The 23952-nt window shown below is 40.9% G+C and overlaps 15 protein-coding genes across 15 annotated transcripts, besides 1 other annotated feature; 9 read left to right on the forward strand and 6 right to left on the reverse strand.

Annotated features, from left to right (window-relative positions):
• Positions 1 to 182: 182 nt before the first annotated feature.
• On the forward strand, positions 183 to 1105 carry BEWA_025350 (RNA polymerase Rpb7, N-terminal domain containing protein; the record flags this gene model as incomplete). The annotated part of the gene is made up of 5 exons (XM_004829295.1): positions 183 to 267; positions 371 to 518; positions 555 to 635; positions 671 to 828; positions 864 to 1105. The coding sequence occupies 5 exons, from the start codon at positions 183 to 185 to the stop codon at positions 1103 to 1105; spliced, it is 714 nt and encodes a 237-aa protein (XP_004829352.1).
• Positions 1106 to 1440: 335 nt separating this feature from the next.
• BEWA_025360 (hypothetical protein) lies at positions 1441 to 2565 on the reverse strand (the record flags this gene model as incomplete). Its single annotated transcript, XM_004829296.1, has 1 exon — positions 1441 to 2565. One exon carries the CDS (start codon positions 2563 to 2565, stop codon positions 1441 to 1443), a length of 1125 nt encoding a protein of 374 aa, XP_004829353.1.
• Positions 2566 to 3218: 653 nt separating this feature from the next.
• Positions 3219 to 4309, reverse strand: BEWA_025370 (hypothetical protein). Its single transcript, XM_004829297.1, has 7 exons — positions 4184 to 4309; positions 3920 to 4120; positions 3670 to 3858; positions 3594 to 3635; positions 3500 to 3556; positions 3389 to 3467; positions 3219 to 3354 (listed from the first exon to the last, which is right to left on the reverse strand). Exons 1-7 carry the CDS (start codon positions 4291 to 4293, stop codon positions 3268 to 3270), a joined length of 765 nt encoding a protein of 254 aa, XP_004829354.1. The 5' UTR covers positions 4294 to 4309; the 3' UTR covers positions 3219 to 3267.
• Positions 4310 to 4529: 220 nt separating this feature from the next.
• Positions 4530 to 6116, forward strand: BEWA_025380 (hypothetical protein; the record flags this gene model as incomplete). The annotated part of the gene is made up of 6 exons (XM_004829298.1): positions 4530 to 4704; positions 4742 to 4897; positions 4931 to 5361; positions 5398 to 5815; positions 5850 to 6049; positions 6084 to 6116. The coding sequence occupies 6 exons, from the start codon at positions 4530 to 4532 to the stop codon at positions 6114 to 6116; spliced, it is 1413 nt and encodes a 470-aa protein (XP_004829355.1).
• A 41-nt stretch (positions 6117 to 6157) lies between these two features.
• Positions 6158 to 6652, forward strand: BEWA_025390 (hypothetical protein; the record flags this gene model as incomplete). Its single annotated transcript, XM_004829299.1, has 1 exon — positions 6158 to 6652. The coding sequence occupies one exon, from the start codon at positions 6158 to 6160 to the stop codon at positions 6650 to 6652; it is 495 nt and encodes a 164-aa protein (XP_004829356.1).
• A 29-nt stretch (positions 6653 to 6681) lies between these two features.
• BEWA_025400 (phosphatidylinositol transfer protein, putative) lies at positions 6682 to 8920 on the reverse strand (the record flags this gene model as incomplete). Its single annotated transcript, XM_004829300.1, has 5 exons — positions 6682 to 8277; positions 8310 to 8496; positions 8531 to 8593; positions 8677 to 8825; positions 8876 to 8920. The coding sequence occupies 5 exons, from the start codon at positions 8918 to 8920 to the stop codon at positions 6682 to 6684; spliced, it is 2040 nt and encodes a 679-aa protein (XP_004829357.1).
• A 712-nt stretch (positions 8921 to 9632) lies between these two features.
• Positions 9633 to 10613, forward strand: BEWA_025410 (calmodulin, putative). Its single transcript, XM_004829301.1, has 4 exons — positions 9633 to 9765; positions 10101 to 10205; positions 10240 to 10350; positions 10386 to 10613. The coding sequence occupies exons 1-4, from the start codon at positions 9687 to 9689 to the stop codon at positions 10538 to 10540; spliced, it is 450 nt and encodes a 149-aa protein (XP_004829358.1). The 5' UTR covers positions 9633 to 9686; the 3' UTR covers positions 10541 to 10613.
• Positions 10614 to 10661: 48 nt separating this feature from the next.
• BEWA_025420 (hypothetical protein) lies at positions 10662 to 11650 on the forward strand. Its single transcript, XM_004829302.1, has one exon. It carries the CDS (start codon positions 10834 to 10836, stop codon positions 11608 to 11610), a length of 777 nt encoding a protein of 258 aa, XP_004829359.1. The 5' UTR covers positions 10662 to 10833; the 3' UTR covers positions 11611 to 11650.
• Positions 11651 to 12070: 420 nt separating this feature from the next.
• BEWA_025430 (hypothetical protein) lies at positions 12071 to 13345 on the forward strand (the record flags this gene model as incomplete). Its single annotated transcript, XM_004829303.1, has 1 exon — positions 12071 to 13345. The coding sequence occupies one exon, from the start codon at positions 12071 to 12073 to the stop codon at positions 13343 to 13345; it is 1275 nt and encodes a 424-aa protein (XP_004829360.1).
• An 813-nt stretch (positions 13346 to 14158) lies between these two features.
• On the forward strand, positions 14159 to 14680 carry BEWA_025440 (hypothetical protein; the record flags this gene model as incomplete). The annotated part of the gene is made up of 1 exon (XM_004829304.1): positions 14159 to 14680. The coding sequence occupies one exon, from the start codon at positions 14159 to 14161 to the stop codon at positions 14678 to 14680; it is 522 nt and encodes a 173-aa protein (XP_004829361.1).
• A 182-nt stretch (positions 14681 to 14862) lies between these two features.
• BEWA_025450 (hypothetical protein) lies at positions 14863 to 16113 on the reverse strand (the record flags this gene model as incomplete). Its single annotated transcript, XM_004829305.1, has 1 exon — positions 14863 to 16113. The coding sequence occupies one exon, from the start codon at positions 16111 to 16113 to the stop codon at positions 14863 to 14865; it is 1251 nt and encodes a 416-aa protein (XP_004829362.1).
• Positions 16114 to 17049: 936 nt separating this feature from the next.
• BEWA_025460 (60S ribosomal protein L17, putative) lies at positions 17050 to 18146 on the forward strand (the record flags this gene model as incomplete). The annotated part of the gene is made up of 4 exons (XM_004829306.1): positions 17050 to 17131; positions 17319 to 17628; positions 17856 to 18044; positions 18081 to 18146. The coding sequence occupies exons 2-4, from the start codon at positions 17320 to 17322 to the stop codon at positions 18144 to 18146; spliced, it is 564 nt and encodes a 187-aa protein (XP_004829363.1). The 5' UTR covers positions 17050 to 17131; position 17319.
• A 51-nt stretch (positions 18147 to 18197) lies between these two features.
• Positions 18198 to 20042, forward strand: BEWA_025470 (hypothetical protein; the record flags this gene model as incomplete). The annotated part of the gene is made up of 1 exon (XM_004829307.1): positions 18198 to 20042. The coding sequence occupies one exon, from the start codon at positions 18198 to 18200 to the stop codon at positions 20040 to 20042; it is 1845 nt and encodes a 614-aa protein (XP_004829364.1).
• Positions 20043 to 20365: 323 nt separating this feature from the next.
• On the reverse strand, positions 20366 to 20923 carry BEWA_025480 (hypothetical protein; the record flags this gene model as incomplete). Its single annotated transcript, XM_004829308.1, has 1 exon — positions 20366 to 20923. One exon carries the CDS (start codon positions 20921 to 20923, stop codon positions 20366 to 20368), a length of 558 nt encoding a protein of 185 aa, XP_004829365.1.
• Positions 20924 to 21243: 320 nt separating this feature from the next.
• Positions 21244 to 21267: a microsatellite.
• An 852-nt stretch (positions 21268 to 22119) lies between these two features.
• On the reverse strand, positions 22120 to 23160 carry BEWA_025490 (signal peptide-containing protein; the record flags this gene model as incomplete). The annotated part of the gene is made up of 1 exon (XM_004829309.1): positions 22120 to 23160. One exon carries the CDS (start codon positions 23158 to 23160, stop codon positions 22120 to 22122), a length of 1041 nt encoding a protein of 346 aa, XP_004829366.1.
• Positions 23161 to 23952: the final 792 nt, after the last annotated feature.

Genomic DNA, 23952 nt, shown 5'->3' on the forward strand with positions numbered 1-23952 from the left:
AACTCGCCAGTTCAGACTTTTTATTCCCACCGCAAGTGGATAGTGACGCAAACTGTGGATAGGAGCTGAAATTTTTGGTATTTGTCGCGCATATCGCATACGGAAGAGACGTCTCTCACATACCGGCGCTCGAAGGTCCAAGATGATGATAAATAACAAAAGAATCCACAAGTTTTAAGAAAATGGGACAGTTTTCGTGGACTATGCTAAAGTCCAAACCTGCGTCACTATCAAAGGCTCTCAAATCTGGAGAAAAGTGTATCAAAGGTGAGATTTTGCGTTACATGGCTATTCTATGCGTCATTTCTACTCAAAATGTGGTACAAGTGTTTATTATCTTGGCATATTCTTCTTCATATACGCTCTACAGAAATAACACGGTCATTGTCCTCGTCGGCACATAAAGTGCGCGTTTTATCGCAATTGGAGAGTTTTATAAAGTCGCTGCAAGAAATTGAAGCAAGCCAAGGCCTTGGAGACCTGGAGAATCTCCCCTGTTTGTCGTTTGTCCAAGCAAGGTTTGCGAATTCCCTCCCTTTATAATCTCTGTTCAGCGGGGTTATTCAACTACATCCTTCCTTTCTTGGAAACGTATCAAGCGGGATCTATTCATACCTTTCAAACTTTTTGATGCAGTATGTTTTGTCCACCAAACTACACAACTGAACAGCTATGACGAAGATTTAAAGGGTGTCTGGGTCAGCTGTGGTAACGTAAAACAGCTGGACTCCCTGGGATACTTGACAAGCGGGGATGCCTGCGGACTTGTAACGTTTAAAGTTGCGCTCAAAATACTCGTCTTCATACCGAAACTAGATGATATAATAGGTGAGTAGTGTGGAGAATGTGCATGGGACATTTAGGAAAAATAAATAGAATGAGGCCAACGAGTATATCAGTGCTAATTTATGGCGTTTTTAACGCAACTATAAAATCAGAAGATGTAAAAGATACTATACAATACGATGGAACGCAGTATAAAACGGTAACTGGTGAAAGGATCATAGATAATGATACGATCATACCGCTAAAAATCACAAACGTTACTGTATTACCAAAGAACCGATGGGTTAATCTTACGGCAATACTAAACATTAAACAGTAGTGATACTAAAACATGCCTTTAAGTTTTTATCTCCCCTATGATTATGATTGAGTTGGTACATTCTCAAGATGTTTATTTGGCTTGGTATGTGGTAGAGCAATAAAGTTTCCTCTAGTTTTCCCGTCAGTTCTCTAGGTATACCTCTATAGACATCTATAAGGGGGTCTATGCAGCAAAGAATGATCCTTACAATCAACAATACAGTAGAGGAGAGTAAAGTACAAACAATGACCCAACAAGAACAGAAACAACTAACATGAAACAAAAACAAACCAACAAATTAAGACCAACTACTCAGTATCCAAGCTAGTATCTAGGGTATCTCTAGACAGCCATTAAATCTGTCGTACCCAAGGATCTCCTTTAGAACGTTTGTACAACCACCAACCAAATCCAGTAAGAGAACCAGAAACTACAGTAGCGAGACCTCCAAAGACAGTCTCTTTCCAAGGAAAGATTTGAGAAGTTCCGTGAGAGTCGCCTTCACGAGTTTCAGTACGAGGTTGAGGAGCAGGATCAAAACATTTTCCAAATTCTTCACATCCACTAGCCTTCTGTAGTACTTCTTTGAGTGTTTCCCAACCTTCGCTGCTACAGTTTTTGATTTCATCTGGACTGTTATCTGGTCCATTGGATACCATTACCCATGGTTGATCGTCACCACCAGTAGGATTTGGTTCGTACCATCCTTTAGCCGTAAGGCTTCCGGGTGAGTCAACATATATAAGTACCGGATCATTCCCTCCACAGTATAATGCATATATACCTTGACACCAGAGATTGGGAAGGTTAGGGACATGTTTCAAAGTTATGTTCTTCCTAGTTCCAGCACCATCATGAAATATAATAGCAGCAATTTTTGTTCCACCAGTAATTGAGTGGTTATAGGCTTTGATGTGACTGTATTCAGGATGTTTAGCACAGGAAAATTTTTTTTCCTCAACGGAGACTTTATACCCACTACTATGGTAAGGGCAACAGTACTTATTATTCGCAGGTTGGGCATATTGCTCAGAGTTACTCCTGGTAAGGTCTAAAGTAACTGATTCGTAATGTTGACAAACTAGGTCATCTAGTTCCTTCTCAAGTTTCTCACCATCTTTTGAGAGTTGATCATGTTCAATCCATTGACTACCAGCACCCCGAGCATAATAGGTATGTGTACCACTACCATACTTAACTTCAATTAAAATAGGTTTGCTAGGTTCCCTATTCCAGTAGTAAATGGAAACCTCTTTTACAGCATGTATATCTCCATTATCTTCTATTTTGCTTCCGTCTTGTAGTTCTCCATACAGCCTAAATGTGTTTTGATTTTTATCCGTGTGAATAACCTTAAAGAAGCCATTTACTGGGGTGTTATATCTCTTGTTTGCAATAATATCAGGAGATTTCTCACATTCACATTGTCCGTTGTCACATTGACTATCTAGATTCAACTGGAGCCATTCATTAGTCATCCTCCATGATTATACCAGTGTATCAATGCGACCATCTTGTCCAGTCAACACTCATTAGTTTCCTACCTACTATTCCTCATCCATGCATTCATCCTCCCTCACAAGTAGCTCACCGTCAGAGAGAGTGTCCACAGAACAAGATGAACAACTATCAACAGAGTCGTCAGTAGTACAATCAACACTCACGTCAGTAGAAATTAGTTCAACGTCTATCCAATCACAAATTTCCACCGAGTCCATAACATACAATGCGCTCAGCAGTAAGATATCTGGACATAAATGCATACTAGACATGTACAAGGTATTTGTTGAATGCTCAAAAGCTCAACTCTGCACCTAAGGATGTTGTCCATCTGTTAACCCTTAAAACCGGTTATAAGCTCATACATTGTAGATAAAGTGCATGCAGAGTGTTTGTGGATTTTCGTAGAAATGGAAGCTTGTCACAGACTTCTATAGCTAGATATTCAAAAGAAAACACAGGACAAAAACTCAAATTTTGGCAAATTGAAAGGTATTGACTCAAAAATTACCAAGACGGGTACATCTCTTGACTGAATATGAATGCCATCGGCTACCAAATATACTCAGGTTATTATCGCTAGTTACAAACAGTATATATGGCACATTCCTTGGATAAAGTGTATGCAGTATTACAAATTATCAAAAGTATGATAGTTGCATAGAAACGGGATTCAGCACCTATAGCGAATTCAGCTGTTTTATCTTGTTATTGCACATCTTTTCGATTTTTTCAGACGAAACCTTGCAATTGTTCTCAATTAAATTCTGAATTTGTTATGTAAAGGAAAAAAGTACGCACCTTTTGGGTAAACTTCATGTCATCGCTCAGTCCAGATTCCAGAGCCTTGAGAGCTTTCATGGCATTCTGTCTAATGATCCTGCAGAATTTAGCTGTCTATAATCACCTCACCTTATATCTGTTTTCATATCATTTGCATGCTTCTTTATTGTCGCCTCTGCCTGATTCCTGCGGAATATCGTATCCATAAGGGTAAAGCACAAACTGGACTTCCGGACCCAGCGTTGGAATTGTGACGGATACATGACTATAAATGGGTGCTGTGTTACATCAAAACAAACTCTATTAAAAGTTTGACCTTGTAGTCCTTTAGTTCGAGACTGAGTGCGCAAAATATGGGATTCAAATACGTCTCAGAAAAGGGTTGCACTTGTAGCTCAAAGTTCCCGTTTGTCACGATTCTTGCGATATGCTTGAGTTCTTTCTTCCCCTTTGGTATGTCTACCTTTATATGGTCAATCAACTTTGGTCTGTACACGTTTGATGAATCCGTTGTAGAGACTAGAACGTGAATCTCTACGGATAACCTACGTTGCCCTGTGGATTCCAATCTTTGTCAACTCATTCTCAATGTAGTCTTCCAGGTCCTTCAGCTTCGTTTTGTATCCATTGTGCAGCTTTTCGAGGTCTTCGCTGCTTATGGCTGTGTCCTGTTCTTCCTCCTGTAATTTGTTTCTTCTTTTCGCTGCGATGTGGAACTGGCCCGGTCCAAGGCTTCTTTCAGAGCTTATCCTGTAGATTAAATGCGGATTCCATCATTTTGTCTTCCCTAAGCCACGAAACAAACTCACGAACCTGAACCCGGAAACCGCACCGAAAGTCGGCACCAAATCGAGGATGCGCGTCTGGTCATTCTGGATAAAGTCGACCAGAAGGGCAACTCTGGCCAAAAGTCCAAGAATCATAAGGAAAACTTGTACTGGGACGCGAACACTACAGGCGCCAAACTCCTCAGTCCCAGTCTACATCAACTCTCTGCCCGAACGCTCAAAATCTCCTCAAAAAGCTCCAATTGTAAAAGTATAGACCCAGTTGATGTGTGCGCGTTTAGCTCAAGTATTGATGGAGAGCTCGGCGGTGAGCTCATTTGCAACCAAATGATCATATTGCTAAACATTTACAAGATAAAAGGTCAAGGAACATGACAGAGACTCTAGACTACGGGATAATCGACGCTGTGGGCTGGCTGGCCGATGAAGTTAGTCACATCCTAGACACACCTCCAAACGAAGAAATTGAACCCATAAAGAAGCTGCCACAAAGCTCTATACCAGCCTGGACGTCTACCAAGATAAGAACAGGCGATATTTCCCTTTGTAAGTTCTCCTCGGTTCTACGCATTGCGATATACAGCGACTAAAACTCCGAATTTTCACGTACAAGAAGAGTTAAATGAAAAGATTTTCGTTGGACAAGGCAACATCATCTGTCTGGAAGTGGATGCCATAGTAGTTTTCATCGACGAAACGAACAAATACACATCGCATCAAGCCAGGCTTATCCAAAAACGTAAGTCGTTACCATTCAACACATTTTCTTTAGAGTCTGGATGTATTCTAAACTATGAACCCATGTATAGTATAAAATGCACCGAATGTACATTAATTCACGCCTATAATATTGGCTCTCCAAAAGTAGTTTTCGCAATGAATTGTAGATTCTCCAATAAATACCCCGAAGCATCTTCAAACATTCTAAACACCTGCATAAGAAATGCTCTAAAATGTGCAATAGAGCATGGAGTGGAGACGATTGCATATCCTCTGCAAATCCGAGAATTCCCAGATGAACACTATGTTGAGACTCTCTGCAGAACTCTCAGAAGATTCCTGGAAAATGAAACGGTGAAAAAGAAGATTAAAAAGGTGTTTCTGGTATATACACAAGAGGATAGTTCTCATGACTGGGATAGTGCAAAAGAATATGTCACGCAGATGCTCCAAAGGTTCTTCCCTAGAGACGCATACGAAGAGGTACGTTTTACTATGGACGTTAAAACAACGACTTAGAGTATGAGCGCTGATATTGCAAGACCAGGAAATGAATTGGGGGAGCTGGCAGATGAAGAACGGAATATTAGGATAGGGGCTGGTTTTGCTACCAGTACCGTTGACCGAGACAGAACAACTTCGCCACTCGTCAACTTTGGAAGCAGTAGTCGAGTTGGAAATGAACGAAGAAACACAGAGGAGTATACGTACTACCTAAAGCTTGCCTATTCTATTTCAAAGATGTCCATATACAAGAGCATGAGGGGCAGCAACTTTGTGAGAATGTCTGGAAATGACAAGTTCAACAGACCAGTTATTGTAGTTGATGCCAGAGATTACACCTTTAGTGACGAACATGAGTATGCGCTGGCGTATGCCTTGGGGGTTATCAATCCGTTCATCCAGTATAAGTTTGTTATCGCTGTACTGCACCTGGGTAAGTGTTTTACTCTCCAACTTTGCACATTCAGATCACTCAATCATCACATCAACTGCCCTTTTGAGGCTCCTAAGAGACTTGTGCCATGTATTTGGTGTACAGAGGACTAAAAATATTGCTGGTATATACTTTCACAGATGCGGCTGGGCCCTAAAGGGTTATCTTGGTATGATTTCTGCTTTTCTTCCCACCCAAGTTTGGGAAGCTTCAATGTTTGTTGACTCCCTTGAGGTTTGTTTATCCATTTAATGTGCATTGCCTGTAGGAACTAAAGGAATTGAACTTGGGGGCAGAATGAGGTAAAGGAGGAATGTGTAGCACCAGTCTAAATGTATCATAATGGTCCTTATTGGCTTGTTTGTGACTGCAGAATTTGAAAACGTATCAGAGGTGCGAGTACCACCTGATCACACCTGGTTTTTGGACATTAGAGAATCCGATGGGTTCGAAGTACGCGAAAACGTTTCTTTATCTGCAGCTGAGATCGTAGACACTGGAAATTCAAGGAATTCTGTACACTTTAGCATAAACTTCAAGGATTCTAGAAAAAAGGGTACCATCACGATCAAGGGAGCGGATTCCAAATTCACAGACGATGGCTATAGCTGTGTCTGCATCTTTGACTGCAGAGGAGTTGATATTCTCTCATGGAATCCATCCGGAGGATACCAGGTTGTTTGCACATCTGGAAACGTCATCTCGGATGTCGAATTTGAACAGGATTCCTGGGTCGGTTTCGACGAGGTAAGCCATTCCACTACAAATATCAACATTCAGAAATCTGAAAAATGTGCATCTGTCCTAAACCTCAAATATGAGCTCAGAGTCGTATGAATAAGTCTGCTAACATGTACTCGTACAAATTAAATATCTTCATTCGCTTCATATGCCCACTCTGAAGCCAGCTGCCTAACTATTGAACTTGGAGTCTCTTCGCAAAGCACCTGTAAGAGCAGTATCCAGCGTTTTACAGAATCTTGAGCGTCTGCACTAAAGTAATATACACTCCGATTCTTTGTTGTTATGCTAAACACAAATGATCTGTTGATATATGGGCCAACAAATGCAATTCTAGAATCCCGTATACAAATTGTATTCTTTGGTTTTATATCATCCTTATTATCGAAATAGTACATGTTTATACCACATACAATAATATACCGCAAACTCCAATTCCATGACGAAAATCCTCTCCCGAGCTTGAATAGATAGCCAGTAAATGTTGCTGGCGTATCAGGTGATGGTTCAATGTGTCTGGCCGGTTGCGTACGTACAACCATGGCATTATCGGGATCACTGTCACTCTCTTGAGGCTCTGAAGCCACATTAGAATCTCCGTCCGTCTCAATCTTTGCGATATCCTCCTCTTGTGGAGGGTCATTGGCATCACTGGACAAATCACCATCATTTGAACCTACAGGTTTCTCATCTTCAGGAACAGAATCACTATCCTCTGAAGAACAAACATGTTCTGGATAGCAAACATCCTCCGTAGAGGCAGCATGCGATTTTTCAAGTGTGGCGGGTGCTACGTCAACGCTAGGTTCTGTTCGTTCGTCTGACAAGTCATCAAAAGTTTCTAGAGCATCTTTAAACTCAGAGTCTGATTCATCCACATTTTGTTCAGAGGGTTCCACAGCCTCTTGTACGTTGGGAATTGCTACCGGGCCATATAGTTCCAACGCTGTAGGCGTAAGATCGTTTACAAAAGATTCACAAAGTGCATCCTCTGCACACATTTCTGCTATATTTGCATTGTTTATAATGACAGAATTCACACTATCTACAGAAGACATGTTTTCCATGGGATCTATTATAGGTTTGCAAAGTTTGTCCATGTTGGAGTATGGAGAATCAAGACGAAGCGTTGGTTGTAAATCTTGCAGCTTGGAATGTATGACTTGAGCATTTTTATAGACACTGGATTCGTCAGGATCTGCTATTGGCAAGGTCTCTTTTTCCGGCTCCAAAATGGTTTCCTCATCTTTTTCATCTTGTCCATCATCCCTCTCCTTGGTTTTCAGCTCGTTTCCCTCTTCATCATCGTCAAAAACGTATGGAACGGGATAATCCCTATAGAGTTCGGATGGAATGGTAATTTCCCCAGTGTCAGCAGAGGGGGCACCGGCGCTGCTAATCTCCATCTCTTTGAATCTCTGGTTGAGTTGATCATAGCATTCAACTTCAGACTTTTTTAACATCCTTAATGGGACATCATACCATTTTTCCATTGTACAGAGTGCCGAACAGGTGTAGAACATAAGCTTATCCTGGAGCATGTTGGCAATGTAAGTTTCAATTTTGGAGGCCAATAATCCAAAGTAGGGAATGTTTATTCGAATGAGCTTGTAACACATTATAGCCTCCCCGGTGTAGTTTAAAAACCAATCTGGCTTCAAGGGAAGAAAGCCTATGCTTTTATCCTCCTTCAATGTTAGATCGTAGGAAGCATTGTAAGACTAAAAATTTGTAAGTAAAGGACTAGACTCACCTTTGACTTGTTAAACTTTGCAATGTCTATCAGTACAATGCTTCTTTTTTTTAAATCTTTTCCTTCTAGTCCAAAAATGTTATCTTGTATTTGGAGGCTTGCAACAACCTCCGTCTGTACACTAAACTCAACGCTGGACAGCGCCTCGTTCTGATACTTTGTTATCGATAAGGGATACATGTTCCACCTAAAGCAAAATCTATGACTGCACCAAAACGTACGATCGCTCTGTCAAGATGGTATACTTTGGGCTGATGATAGACTGCATCCAGTTTGGCATGCTCCTGTAATATTGTGAGTATGGCATTAAATTGGCATCTAGCAGGAGCTTTTGGCTCTAAAAGGTCCCATGAAACCAAAAACTTACTTTGCCAGGTGGTATCTCTTTTCTGTGTAAGAGCCCTTTTTACCATCTTGTTCAAACGTTTCATTTCTAAAGACTTCCAGGCCAGTTCCGTTCTCAATTTCGTTCAGACTCGCCTCGACAACCAGAAATATACACAATTTCTTGTACTCCTAAAGGTGTTATCGTTAGGGCGACACTTGCAGAGCAAATAAAAACTTACAGGGAGTCCAACCGGAACTGGGAGCCTAAATTCGACAATCTTCATTTCAAGATGGAATAATCTCCATTTAAACGGCAAAAACTTCCTTCAATGGGCAATAAAGCATAATTTTGCTAGATACTGCACAAAGCTACTTTATACACTTCATTTTAAATCACATTACAATATAAATCGATAATAGCAAACTTTTTAGTCACTTCTATCTACTAAAAAAGGTGCAACTGAGATAGTCGCACAAATGACGGAATTTACGTACTGAGGATGTGTAAAACGAGTGCCGGAGGACTAGAGTGAGCATAAGAACCAAAGGACGTCTGCTCTAGTCCGACCAAAAGCGTCTTTATGACTAGAGTGTAGATGTGTAAGTGTATTCGCGAGGAAGGGCCGTAAGCCCCTAATGTGTACGACGGACCCGAAGCCGATCCAGGGAACCCGAGTGTCTATCGCTACTAACGGCTGTCATGGGCTGACATTTCAAAAGATTACGGCGATAATTTGCCGGAAAGTATAGCGAGGAATTTTCATCGCTGCTGGCGGTTTCATGTGTACCAATGAGTCACAATTTCATTCTAGAGGCGCTCTACCAACGGCCTCCACGGATTGTGCAAGTAGCTTTGGTACAAGTCAGTCCGACTAGGTGTATAGAGTAGCCATAGCTGTCCTGAATCTGGAGAGTGGGTGGCCTCGTTGTTACCACACTTGGTCCGCCGCCAACCAGCCCCCTATGTGTAAGACTAGACACTACCAAACAGTCCACACAGTAAATAAAAACACACTCGTTATACAACAAGACAGACACAATCAACAGGAAATGGCGGATCAATTGAGTGAGGAGCAAATTGCCGAGTTCAAGGAGGCTTTCTCCCTATTCGACAAGGACGGAGATGGAAGTGAGTTTTTGTAGCTACGTGGACTCTGGAAAAGATGCTTGGAATGGGAGCTTGCCGTGTTTAGCGTATGGCGCAAAGGACGGGGTGACTGCGACCAAAGGTCTATACACTAGCCAAAGCGGGTGTGCCTTAATGGGATGTCCTTTGTCGCTAGAGGGATTTTACGGGCCAAGTGGTCTGGTACAGTCCATTAGGGACTCCATACTGTCGCCATAAAGCTCGCTATTCTGTAGCTCGCATTCCCCGGGACGTATCCATACCCCTCTAACCACTTCAGAGAGAGATCCCTAAATGTCCACCCGTTCCATTCACCCCTCCTAAACACACTCATTCAGGCATTACAACAAAGGAGCTTGGAACCATCATGAGGTCCCTTGGTCAGAATCCAACAGAGGCTGAGTTGCAGGATATGATCAACGAAATCGATACCAACGGAAGCGGTTCGTTCGTGTGTGTGAGTTAAAGTAGCTATAGGAGCCATTGACTTTCCCGAATTCCTCATTCTAATGGCTCGGAAGATGAAGGAAGGCGATACGGAAGAAGAGCTGGTGCAGGCGTTCAAGGTGTTTGACAGGGACGGGAACGGTAATTTTGCGCACACACTATTCATCAACATGCAGGCTTCATAAGTGCGCAAGAGCTCCGTCACGTGATGACAAATCTGGGCGAAAAACTCACCAATGAGGAGGTTGACGAAATGCTCAGGGAGGCCGACGTTGACGGAGATGGCAAGATCAACTACGAGGAGTTTGTCAAACTCATGGTCTCCAAGTAAAGGACCAGATCTGTAGCTAAGGGCAAATGTACACGCAATAGTGCGTGTGTAGATGAAATTATTGACCAGAGTTGCCTGTCCCCATTTGATTTGCTGAGCGTTTGCTAAAATCTCCAGGCTCACCCATAATTTTAGTCTAAAACGCTAATCTATAAACGTGTAAATATATATGTAACTCGTACATTGTACACAAGTCGTGGGTGCTTACACATGAAGCAGGTCGCTTATCCCCGTGTATAATTTGTCTCTTGATGATTCTACAAACATACTGACTATGTAACTATATTAGCAAAATGGATCTTATAGACTGCGAGCAGTATACCCTCATGATAGGTTTGGTCAAAATGGCTGAGGAATACCTCACCGAAGATGTAGATTTAACTACCATAAAAGAACGCGTTATGCGTAAGGTGCTCAATATCAACAACTACATCAAAAACCTCTGCGATTACTATGACAAGACCAAAAACCGACGCAGCCAAGGGACACAACTTATTGTCGATCAAACTGCCAAACCAGAAAATGAAGACCCCCCCAAGGAATTTGGCACAAAGATCGAAAAGTACGTAAAGAGGAACGAGTTCTTCGTCTACTCAGTCTCAATGTCCTTCAACCCAAAGATTAAGGCTGTCAGCGATCTGCTCAATGCAAGCAAGGAAGGCGATGGCGTCTGCACAATCACCGCGAAAATGCCAAAGGATGAACAAAAGAGGGGCTTCTACCTCCGTCTAATGCTCAAATGTATATCAAAGTATGCCGTTGTTCTAAAACTGCAACCCGAAAACAATGGCACCGTCTCAAACAAAATTGTTAAAAGAGATCAATCACACGAAACAGTACTCAAACCAATACCCAAATATTTTGATGAAGACTACTCTGAAAGCGAAGAGACCACCGAACACACCGCCGAAACAAAACCCGGAATATACGGAATGTCATCCTTCTTCAACCAAAGGACACAAATACTCTCCAAATATCTACAAAGCGGAATCGTACTCCGAGATGACGACAAGTTCGCCAACGAACGACTCTTGAAGGAAAAAATGAGAACCAAACGTGTTAATTTATAGTCTATGTATAACGCTTTAAAATTTTGAAATAATCTCGTGCAAACTATACATCTTTTAAACTAATACTCGTATTAAAACTCCTATATTTGTATTTAAACGCTCTAAAATTTTTGCATGCAGAATTGGAAATTTTTGACATTGCTCAGACTGAGAGTACAAACCAATTCTGATTACATGCATTGATAATCTCGTTGGTATCTATTTACCAAGTGTAGTTCGGACTACATGCTATTAAAAATAGCCAGACTCTTGATTTCCCTAACGAGGTAAAATTTCCAAGTAGAGGGGTATAGAGGCACCCGTACTAATCTACACCCTATTGAATAATTGTAAAATGCGGATAATTCTTGATTAAAGTGCCTCAAAATCTCAACGGTAAACAGCATAACGTGCAAGCACAGTCACTATAACATTTGTCTGGACCCCAGATGACTCTGTAAAATTACATTTTAAATTTCAAATGAAGTTACCTGTGCTCTATACGTTTCTAATACTGAGCTTTTCCCATTATATGGGTTATGGTAGTCCTCATGGTCACGACTTTGTGCTTAATTTCTCCAATCTCAATACTACGCATGCCTATAAATATGAGAGTTCTGAGGGTAATATTACCTATATTACCTACTTTCCCTGTTATGACGGTCTGTTTCACAAAGTTTTGGATGGAATACAGGTTCTCTGGGAAGCTTCTGGACCTGAGAGGTGTAGAGTAGTATTCGTGAGATCCATAGGTGATTACACCCTTGCTACCTTGTATGTTTGGTATTTTTCCGGGAAGTCTGAGCTGAGGTATTTTATGAAAAAGGATAGGAAATGGGAGTTTATAAGAATGGATCTCTCCTCTGGCTATGACAGACCTCAAAAGATTGAAAAGCCTAAAGTTGCATGGTCAAGAAGGGCATCAAGAGACGAGCTAGAGGCTTCAGAATCTACCACAAGGGACAGAAATTTTGAGACACAAAAAATGGATGATTCATCCTCAGGCACTGAAATCCCTGGATCTTCTTCAGAAGGGTCAGAGCTCGATAACCCATTTTCAAACTCCCCCAAAGATTATGATATGTCAGAGGATGGAGGCTCAAAATCTAAATTTTCACATAAAAAGTACATCTCACCAACTAGAGCTAAAATGGCTACTCCAGACATAGAGGTCATCCCCGAGGGAAATGAAGGGCAAAATTACGGGGAATCTGATGAAATGGAAATAGATGAATACTCTCCTATGGATCTATCTCAAAAGAGCCTTGGAAAATATCCCGGTGGATCCAGAGAAAACCTAAGGGCTACTCCTAAAAATGCTGGAGCAATGGCTAGAAACGTTTCTCATGAAGCAATAAAAGGTGAACGAGTTCTTTTGCCATTTTCAGAACTACCTACAACTCTCACTGAACGATGCAAAAAATTCGATGAAAGGCTATTTGAGGTAAATGAATATTACTTGAATGGCATTCCATTTTTGACCTGCAAAGCAAAGCATAGGATTCTAGCTAATGAATTAAGATGTGGTGACGAGACAATCTGGAGGAGCTATAAAAGTTATATTTCATTAGCCCTAGTCTATTTTGATGGTGATAGCCCAGAAGTTGTAACGTTGCAAGCTGAGAAGGATGGGAAAGACGACCTTGTATTTCTCTATCGCGATAAGAATCGTTGGCTCAAGGGTAAGAGGCAGCATATGAATAGACTTGAGCAGTTATATGAGAAAAGTATCTCTAAACTCCCTGAGAAGGTTTAATCCTGAAAGTTCCATTCTAACCTGCGAGTTGTTTGATCTCACAACCCTATTGAAATTGTCAACATAGTAGCTTTAGCGTTCCTGTAAATTAATTGTCTGAATATCTTTGTGTTGCAGTAAATAGAATGATGAATGCGTGATAAAGCAAGTAAATGCTGTAGAGGCAAAAGGAAGGAATGTGTTAAAACCCGGTGAATTGTAGTTTTCGGTTTGGTATTCTTGCTAGTGTTTTTCAATGTAGATCAAGAATTTATGTTCGAAATGAGAATTCCTTGAAATTTAGCGTCACTAAGATCCTAATGTGAGTTCACAAGTCTATGGCAAACTGAAGATTTCAGAAACGATACGAATATATGAAAGATTTATGTTTAAATAGTGCAGTAAACTTAATTTTGACAATGCAGATTTTAAACTTTTTCTCTCTTCCATCTATTTGTTTTTAGTAGTTTCCTTTTTGGTATTCACTCAAACATATTTTCGTCCATGCGTTTAAATTTAGTATAATTACTCATCCTCAGCACCGCATAAGATTGCGTTACTGATAGTTACATGATCTAATGAAAGATGGCGCAAAGTTCCTCCAGGGAATATACCTCTTCATTCAGTCAGGTTCAATAAATGTTAATGGCTAAACTTGGCATGACTCTGATCTGCCCCAACCAAAAGGTTGTAAGACTTGAAGCTTCTACTTCTCTCTACAAATTTCAATCGCGATATCCTCTTTCCATCTCCGGCAAAGAATATATTTGTCAACACTTCCTGAGTAGACCCCATGCATCTACTGACAGTTTCAACCTTTTGAATCTGAAGAAGATGCAATTTCTCATTGTCATTCGTTCAATTTTGTTGGTAAGATGGTGTGCATGTATGTACAAAGAGAGAAGTTTGGAATTTACCGAAGAAATTGAAACAAACCAATTGGGTATTCCGCACTCCCTCGACCTCTCAACTCCTGACGAGACAATGGTAATCGTTAGTGACTACAAAATGAATGGAATAAGGCATAGAGAATATGTTCCGATGCACAAGATACATATAGAATCTGTGTTTGAGTCTGGAACCTTAGTTTGGAGTTCAAACGAAAATGAAAGGTGCACATTTGCAATATTTGCCCAGGGAACTTATGGGCTCATTCTTATTTACACAAGTAAAGATGGCATATTAGAGCCAAGACACTTTAAAAGGAACGGTGAAGAATGGAAAACCACCACAGAAGATGACTTTGAGGACAAATTAGAAGAGATGGAACAAGAGATTAGAGCCCCCTCAGATAGTGAAGGTCTAGGAAGTAGGCTTTTGTCTCTAGAAAACGAATGGGCATTTTGCCCGCAATAATGTTAAAGTTCTCTTCTTTTCAAGAATCACAACAACATGCAAAGGTGCATCAATGTTATATCAATGCAGTAAAAATTCTCACTAGTATGGAATTAATGCTTTACACGTAAATGATTTCCCTGGATACTACAAGCTTAAACATGTTATAAACACACTTGCAATGTTAAAGTGTAGAAACAAATTTAATGATTAAGGGGAATCTTAATCTTTATAATAGAGTCTGTTGCGTAATACTGAAACACATTGAGAAATAACGGTGATATAATCATCACAAAAATAAGTTTCAGCTTGTGTGAGTGATTGAAGGGGTGTAGAATATACGATGAAATGAGGTTGATGTGATATGAGAATAATGCGAAAAAGAAAATCGAAACAATCTTCAATCCAGAGACAATTGTAATCCAAGTGTATAGATTCAGCAAGAATTCTCTATTCCCTTTCTTTCTGCTCCATAAATTGTATACAGTTGAATATCTCTTTAAAAGAGCATCAATTTTGTTTATACTTTCTGGTTCGCCATCCAGGTCACTAATGAGATTATCCTGATCCTCCGGATCATTTAGGGCATTATCATCCATATACTCTTCTGAAAACGTGTCAATTGTTACAGCAGCAGGTATTCTTGATGAAAGCCTGGGAACCCCTGAACTTCCATCGGAGCTTAAAAGTCTAGACATGGACCCACTGCCATCAGAGCCCAGAGAGGCACTCGCAAATCCATCACTATCATATGATATGTGCATAGATATAGCAGACTGCTCTGTGGTTGATGATCTAAATGTATCAAGTGTAACTCCAATATGGGAATCAGTCGCAATGGAGATGTCTCTCTTGGCCCCTTGAGCAATGGAATTGCTGTGAACACTTGCATTATCCAAAAATCCCGTGGTTTGTGTTTCATAAATTGAATATTTAGCGAGTTCCGTTGCGTCTCTAAGCTCTTGTAGATTTGGTGTAAATTTAGACTTTCTATTCTTTGTGAGATAATTTTGGGCAGCCCTTTTAATGGCCAGATACTTTATAATTTTATACTCTATATATACACCAATCGTCGCATCAAATATTGTGGTTATAAAATACAAATTGCACTCGTCAGAAACAAATGAGGTGGTAGCCGTATGTAGCTTGTTTATCATAATTGAAGACAAAATGTTCAATACGTGAACTGTGGACGATCCGCACATTAGTTGTATAAAATCCATCAGAAACACTTTAAGTGGCCTCTTTGGGTATTCAAACTGGTACTTTAAAAGCAGCATAGCGATGGAAATGATGCAGAGAACCAGCTGAATGGAAAGACCAAATATACCTGGAATCAAGGTACAAACTTCTTGCCCATTTATAACCTTTGGGCTCTCCACTGATCCCAACGGCTTCTCGCCAAGCTGCTTGCTAAAAGCCTCCAAAAAGGAGGGACTCATAGCATTTGGCATTTTGTAGACATGCGATATTTGAATGGAAAATCTTCCAATTGTGCTGTGTCAAGAGTATAGCTCTGATCCACAGGGGTCAGTATGTCATTTTTCAGTATGCAAGAGTCGATTGATTGTCCGTAAAGTCTCGTATCCAAACAGAGGTCTATGATCCGCTCAGTCTCTGGGCCAAATTTCGTCTCTAAACCAAAAATGCGTCAATAAACAGCAAATAAAATCTTGTGTCCGCTACTATGTACCAATTTATGTCTCAAATAGCTGGCTTTGCGATATTTTAAATAATCACGTGGCGTCCGCGAGTTGCGATAGAACCAAACGTTAAACCAAGAATTTGTGATGCTAATGCTACAAGCTCGACACTTTCAAGTGTAATAAAAGGGCCGTAAATATATACTGACCCCGGCACACCAAGTGTGCGGTGCAACATAGCCACAGAGAGCGTGGTCAATGAAACGGAATCACTAGAAGGCTGATGACCAGAGATGTTTGGCATGTAGTTACGGTCTATGGGAGTCTCTAGACGGAGAATGGATGAGTATATACCGAAAAGAGCCTAAATAAGACAGGGGTACCCAGAATGGTGTCCATGGAGAGCAGAGGTACCTGGAAGAATGAGCAAGACGGAGAAATTTCCTTGGTTGTATGGAAAAGTACCATGATGAATCTGTAATCATCTAGTATACGCCAACTATTGGAGTGAAACGCAAGGAAACGATGGCTACCGTTCCTCGTCCATACCGAGGGTCTACCGAGCGGATGAATGGAGAGGGACGGCAAAACAGTATACCATGTACCAGGATGGAATGGGACTGTCAAGTCTAGGCGTTTGGAACGACAAGGACAATGCGACCCAATTGCTGCCGGTAGCATCCGAGTGACTCTTCGGGGTTATGGGTGGGGCTGCTCCATCTGCCGTGGCTCTAGTCTACGGGGTTTATACTTTAAATTTGTCAAGAATCTCTGATTTAAATATTTTAACTTGTCCCAGTTGGAACAATATCGCCTTTTAAGAAGATACGTAAGTTTTATTCGTGTGCTGGCCTTGTCATTGTGGAGACTTGGTCATCGCCGCCTTTCCTGCCGATCCGCTCCCCTTTATCCATTTTGTACTGGTACTTTGCCCATTTTATGGGACAGCTTGGCGGGAGTGTAGGGATTGGGTGACTGTACGAGGGATGCGATGCAGAGAAACACAAAATATACAGAATGGTGAAATATTCTCGCGAACCTTCAAACTTGAGCAAGAGCGCCAAGGCTTTTGGCTCCCACTTGAGGGTACACTTCAAGAACACCTACGAGACCGCAACGGCCATCAAGAATATGAATGTCGCTGAGGCCAAGCGCTATTTGAAGGACGTTATTGACCACAAGCGCTGCGTTCCATTCCGTAAATTCAACGGAGGCGTTGGCAGATGCGCCCAGGCCAAGGCGTTCAAGCATACACAGGGCAGATGGCCAGAAAAGTCCTGCAGGTTCTTGCTCGACCTCCTCACCAACCTCGAGTCCAACGCTGAGGTGAGTTTATTATTCTACACGCTCCGTGATGACACAAGATGACGAGTATGAGGAACTTGTCACTCCATTCTTGACAATTCGTAAAGCTCTAGTTCCGACTTGGAGCTGCATAAAGGCGTGTTTTACGTCTTGTGCATCCTTCAACCGGGGCTATTGTCGACATGATTTGTAGAGGCATTTGTCTGATTATCTACTGCTCCACTAGTAACCATTACATGAACATACAGGTCAAGGGGTTGGACGTTGAGAGCCTCAAGATTGAACACATTCAGGTCAACAGGGCCCCTGTCGGCAGAAGACGCTCATACAGGGCTCACGGAAGAATCATTCCCTATCTTTCCCACCCATGCCATATCGAGATTATTGCCGTTGAGCAGGACGAGCACGTTCCAAGACATAAAAGCAGTGACAAGAAGGTACGTTTGCTCATCCACGTTCATATTCATCTGTAGACCATAAAGCTCAACAAGCGTGAACTCGCTAGGCTCAAGTTGAGGAATAAAAAGTCTCTCGCCTAATTACTTTAATGTATGTGTACATGGGGAGGTCTATGTCGTTAGTTTTTGTTCATGGGTCCCAAGAGGGCTGTGAGTCTCGATCGGTTGATCGAGAGTCTCAAGGATCTGTCCATACGCTCCTCTGGGGGTGGCGTAAGGCGTAGTCTCTCTGACCATGTCGTCTACGCGAGGCTCAGGCGTCTGGTTCCCTCGATTGTCGACGCAGCAAACGTTTATAATGGTAATATCCACATTTTGATATCGCATTTGACAAACATAACCTCCAATTTCAAGTCTCTTGTGAAAGGGGGAAGGTTTCGCGGAAAGACGGAGTTTCTGGCTGAAAAAAGCGGCTCATTCTATTGCAACGTCTGTAATGGCTCATGTGAATATGTATATCAGCCAATGGTCCAGGCGATTAAGGATGGACGGCTCTTTTTGTCCCCAAAGGCGATCTCTACTGTTCTTTCCGCCTACTGCCAGTGCGGATACTCCGCGGATTTGATGCTGGAATTCGAATGTAGGATTGCCTACTTCCTCTACTCCTCTCTCCCAAAAACTCAGCTCGACATGTTGAAGATTAATGATCATTCGGCTTTGAAGTCAATTGGCAGGTTTGAAGAAAACGACTACTTGAATGATTTTTTGAGCCTCCTAGAAAGGGTTAATGGATGTCAGAGTGATGATAAAGGTGCTCAGACTATCTATGAAGTTGAGATGGCCTGCAAAAAAAGCGCAAACTTTTATACGGTTCCCACCTATATCGATGTGTGTATGGTCTTGCATTCCCTCAGAGCTCAAAGCCCACTTATGTCCCTGATTTTAAGGCTGTCTTCCAATTTTTTGCATGTGAAATTCTCCTCGGAAAAAATCAACGAACTCCAAACAAAGGATCTAAACTCCATCTCTAGAATTATCGTATTATTGAGGACGAAGAATTGTATAGACGATTCTACTACAAATATCGCATTAAATCTTGTAAAAAATCATCTAGAGATGTTAAACATGCGCGACTTATCTTCTCTGCTCTCCGTATTCAGCTACAGTACATTTGGAAACAGTGCATTTGCCAATAATTCGCGCCAAACATTACAGAATACCGCTAGAAACACACATAATCGACGCTTTCTAGGTAAAGGGAAGCCAGGAAATGGCAATGCTAGTTTCAAGGTAAATTTAAATATCGATAGAATTATAAGCTATTGTGTCTCAATGATTTATGATAAAGAGACCAGAAAGTTTACAAATGTAGACTTGAACTCACTCATAGCCCTAACTAGGTCAATAAACGGGAATTTTATACTGGATACAACTATAAAACACTTTCTAATATATAACATCGTAAACAGAACAAACGTCACTATGGGCGATCATAACCTATCCCCGTTGGTAATACTATTGGAATATTTAGACGATGACCAAACGTATGTGGCAATGATGTCGTTCATTCTGGAAGGAAATATTTCATTTAATGTGCATGACATTTACAATTACGTCAAGTTGATAGAATTATTTAGACGATTTGAAAGTAGAATAAAACATCGAGGATACCACTATATTGAACCATTGGTAGACATGGAAAAATACGAAAAAAAACCGATATATTTGAATACTTCAAATGTACCGACAGATGTAAGGAATTGTATCCTGTGTATAACATATAATTCTGCGGTCATGTACACTGCCAAAATTGTAAAAAGCCAAATCATTGACATGGTCTATTTCCTCAAAATGTTAATGTACATTCTAGACAGCTATGGAGATGAAATTAAGAAAAGGGGCGTTTTCATGAGAGCTGTAGTATCTTTCTCCTCGGAATTGGAAAAGTTTTATAACTCACACAAAGAAAAAATGGATGCGCAAGACATTGTGGTTATCAATAAATTTATATCTAAAGTTCACAATTTAAATAGATAGAGGTGTACAATTTGGTACACGTATTAAAGTCATTCCCTCTTTATTTCTGCAATGCATTAGCTATTGTGGCTGATAGTGGAATTATAGGCTGTTTATAAAATTCCCTGGAAAGATTTAGAGGATGTCAAAGATGTTGACACGGACTGTCCTAAAAATAATCAAATGTGAACAGTATTCCTATACCTTGCGATTCTAATAGTGACATGTTAATGCATCAACAAAAGGCTAATCAGACAAAGGTTGCATACATATAGATATGTAATTGTGTATAAAGTGGGTTTTTGTTACTTTTAACAAAGGATTTTATCTTACAATAGTTTTAATCATCGCTGTATGTCCCACAATTTACCGCGTTTTATAAAACGCTCATTCCTCATGTTCCCGGTAGATGTAATCAATCGAATATGGATCTGTGTTGGATTGTTTTTAGGCATTATCATGACAAATATAATTCTCCTTGTTGTCCTCTTGCTACAACAGTAGCAATTTTTGCCCTCCTTTGGAGACATCCAAATCCCTGTTGTGCCATCCATTAATACATTTGCCTTATAGCCATAGATGGGAACGAATATACGACTCTCTAATCCGTCAAATGTTCCATCCACAATCTTGAAGTTAGTACCTTCCATCTTCGAAATATCAATAGAGAATTCTGTTGCTGATTCAGCATTTGGAACTGTATCATCTGGGAACTCTCCGTACTTCTTTGTGGAATCTGCCCAGTTACCGTTATTATCTCTTGTCAATGTCTTAAAGAAAGGAAATTTTCTGGAGTCTATACCGGCAAAGTGTATCATCAACGGTTTTCCATCCGCAAAATGAGCAGTACAAAAGGTAGTGTAAGAATCGGTTTCCTCCCATACTTTAGTTTGTCCGTCCATAATGACATCAAATTTCCTATCTGTTGGAAGGAGATGTCTAACTATCTTTGCTCCAACAGAACAATCAACGACAAGGGCTGATGCATTCAGATTTGATAGGTCCAATGTTTTTGAATTCGATGAAATAGGTGTATCAGGAGCAGGCTGTTGAGGACTTTGTGGTCCTTCCTTCTTCCCAGTTGATTCCACTTACCCATTATAAGAGACATTAGCTCCTCTATCTGGCTCCTCGGTAGGATCACAAATACATTGTTTCAGCATTAACAGAGTACACAGTACTGTTAGAATCCTCATTTTGTGATGTTACCAACAAGAAATGGGAAGAAGAAGAAGAAGAAGAAGAATAGAACCTCATGGGGTGAAGAATGAAGAAGATTATGTCTAATGAATGTAAACCCTAAATTGACGCATCACTGAGATTTAGAAAAATCTCTAGCACCTAGAAAGCACTTGGCTCCTTTAAAGGTTTGTATCATTTCCATGGAGCTCCACAAGTGCCAGTAATCTACCACGGAACCATAGGGAAGATTAAGGGAGTTATAGCTTATCAAGTGATTTGGCCTGCTTTTAACCATGAAGAAAGCGTTTTAGAAGGCCAATATTTCAAACTGTCTTTTCACTGTTTTTGTGGAATCTGTCAGTATCCATACCATCATTTGCTCATTCTTCCGGTATAGTCTGAAGACATCCAGATACGCCCAGAAGTTCTAGTTTCCAAAAGTTATCCTCCAAGAACAAGTGCATATATTGTGAATGGATAATAATTGTTTGGTATACTGAGTGACTTTGCTAGCAAGGTATACAGCCTATATGCTATTGAAAGTTATTAAAAGTTTGAGCACTTTCTGCGGTTCGTTTTTCCAATTTCTCGTTATGCTCTTTCCCATAAATACCCTTGTATTCGTCTCCCAAGTTTGTCGATTATGACAAGCGAATGCTCATTGGCGATACGCAAAATGGCGGCAGACTACCATCTCTGCTAAAAATGTAGAGACTCCGCGAGCCTGAATATTGGAAGCCTTGGAGAGGCACATGGGACCAGAGCGACCAACGGGAGCTCTTCCGTCTAGTAGGATTAAGGTCATTACTGGAGTGCAACGGAAGTAGGAATGACCTACCGACGTCGGAGACTAGAGATGCACAGGCTCCTATACTCTATACTTTCCAGTATTCCCTCATACATCCACTTGAAAATCTTACATCGGTTTATCTTTAGCACTGGTATCCTCAGAGCTTTCTTGACGCTCCTCTGGTTTGGGATACACTGGAACAGTTGGCATTTCTGTCATTTCAACTTTCGAGTCTCTCTCTGCTGGTAGACTAGCAGGAGTTGTTGTATGGGCTGTGCCAATGAACATTTCCAAACATGCAGTCCACCAGGATCTCTGTGGAGTATGCTCTTCTACTTCCTTCTCTTTGGTCACGGGGGTAAAAGGCATGAGCCCTTCTCTCTTGGCATAAAATTCTTGAGCGGTTACCTCTTTCCACTCTCCATTTTGCATATGGAAATAGCTATAATCCTCCTTTTCTTCTACCTTTGTAACAACAAGCAATAGTGATGGTGCGCTGTTTTCGTAGTACAAGTTACAAGATAGACATATTTTATCTTCTTCATCTTCAGCCTTCCAAATTGGTGTTCCGTTATCCCTTACTTCCGTGGCAAGGAACCCAGGATTTGCAAAGAACAGTCTCATTTGTATTCCAAGTAGCTTTGTATCGAATATTCTGCATTCTTCAGTATCCTTATCCTCCTCAAGATTTATAATAAAGGATCTAGTACGTTCCATGGGAACCCTTAGGTCATGGATTTTCTCCTGAGATGTATCAGTACAGCATTCCCAAACATCTCCATTCCTTACATACGATCTGCCTAATGCTAAATTCCCTCTGACCTTTGCTATAAGAATAACCATAGGTTCTCCGTCCTTGAGGTATAGCTTGGCATATTCAAAGTTTTCTCCCTCTCCTGGGGACCAAATAATGGTCTCTCCGCAAACGACTTTATTCACCAATACACCATCTCGAGGGACCACAAATGTGATGTCATTTCCGTCATCGTTGCAGCAATTTGAAATATAGAGAGAAGGGTCTACATTTCCTACATCCAAAAGAATTTCGGGTACTGTATCTCCGGGGGCGGGTGAAGATGGAGGCTGTGCTTCTACAACCTTTTCATCGTCTCCGCACTGGCATATACGAACTATAGACAGTATGTATAGTAAAGCGAATAACGTCATCTTCCTTCTGTACAAGTTTGAAAGTTTGCAGAACCCAGTGATATTTTCCTCAAGGAGCAATGGGTGGTTATTAAAGCAGTTTCTTGATGAATGACAGTTTAAAATGATAGAATAGTGCACGTTTGTACTGGGAATATGTGCATGCACGGGGCATATGGCCATTCATGGCTACTTTTCTGTACGCCTCTGGCCGTACTACATTTTTTTCATCAATGTCTCTCTACTCCCTCATTATGGTTATAGCAATTATTCCATGCATTTTAGAGAATAGGAGAATGTTGTAGAGTACCACCTTTGATATGTATCAATACTGGAGTACATCTCTACGGAATGTATATACAGCTTGTAGATTAGAAAGAGGAAATGATGTTCATCTAAAGTTATGCCTTTTCTAGTTACAGTAGTACACTGAAACTTCCGTAACATTTAATTTCTTGGTGGCCATTAAGTCCTAGTTTCTCACGATTACCTAACCATTCTTTGAGAATGAATGGGTTCTTGCTGGAATGAGTATAAGCAACAAGGCTGACACATGTCTAATATTCTCATTCTTTTTGCTGTTAAGCCGAGCATGCAATCCTGATTAGAGCTACATCTTTGTCGAGTTCCTTATCACTGGTCTAACCTCATCTAATGATACTCTCTCTTTCCTTTGGAACAACCCCGTGCTCAGATGTTCAGTCATCCATTATACCAGATTTTATGTGACCAGTGCCTCAATGCGACCAAAGGGAGTATATGACTATGAGCAGTACAGACTAGTCAGTCATTTCTGGTAACCACATGGTAGAT

This window comes from Theileria equi, chromosome 1 (assembly GCF_000342415.1).
Source record: "Theileria equi strain WA chromosome 1, complete sequence".
NCBI lineage: Eukaryota > Apicomplexa > Aconoidasida > Piroplasmida > Theileriidae > Theileria > Theileria equi.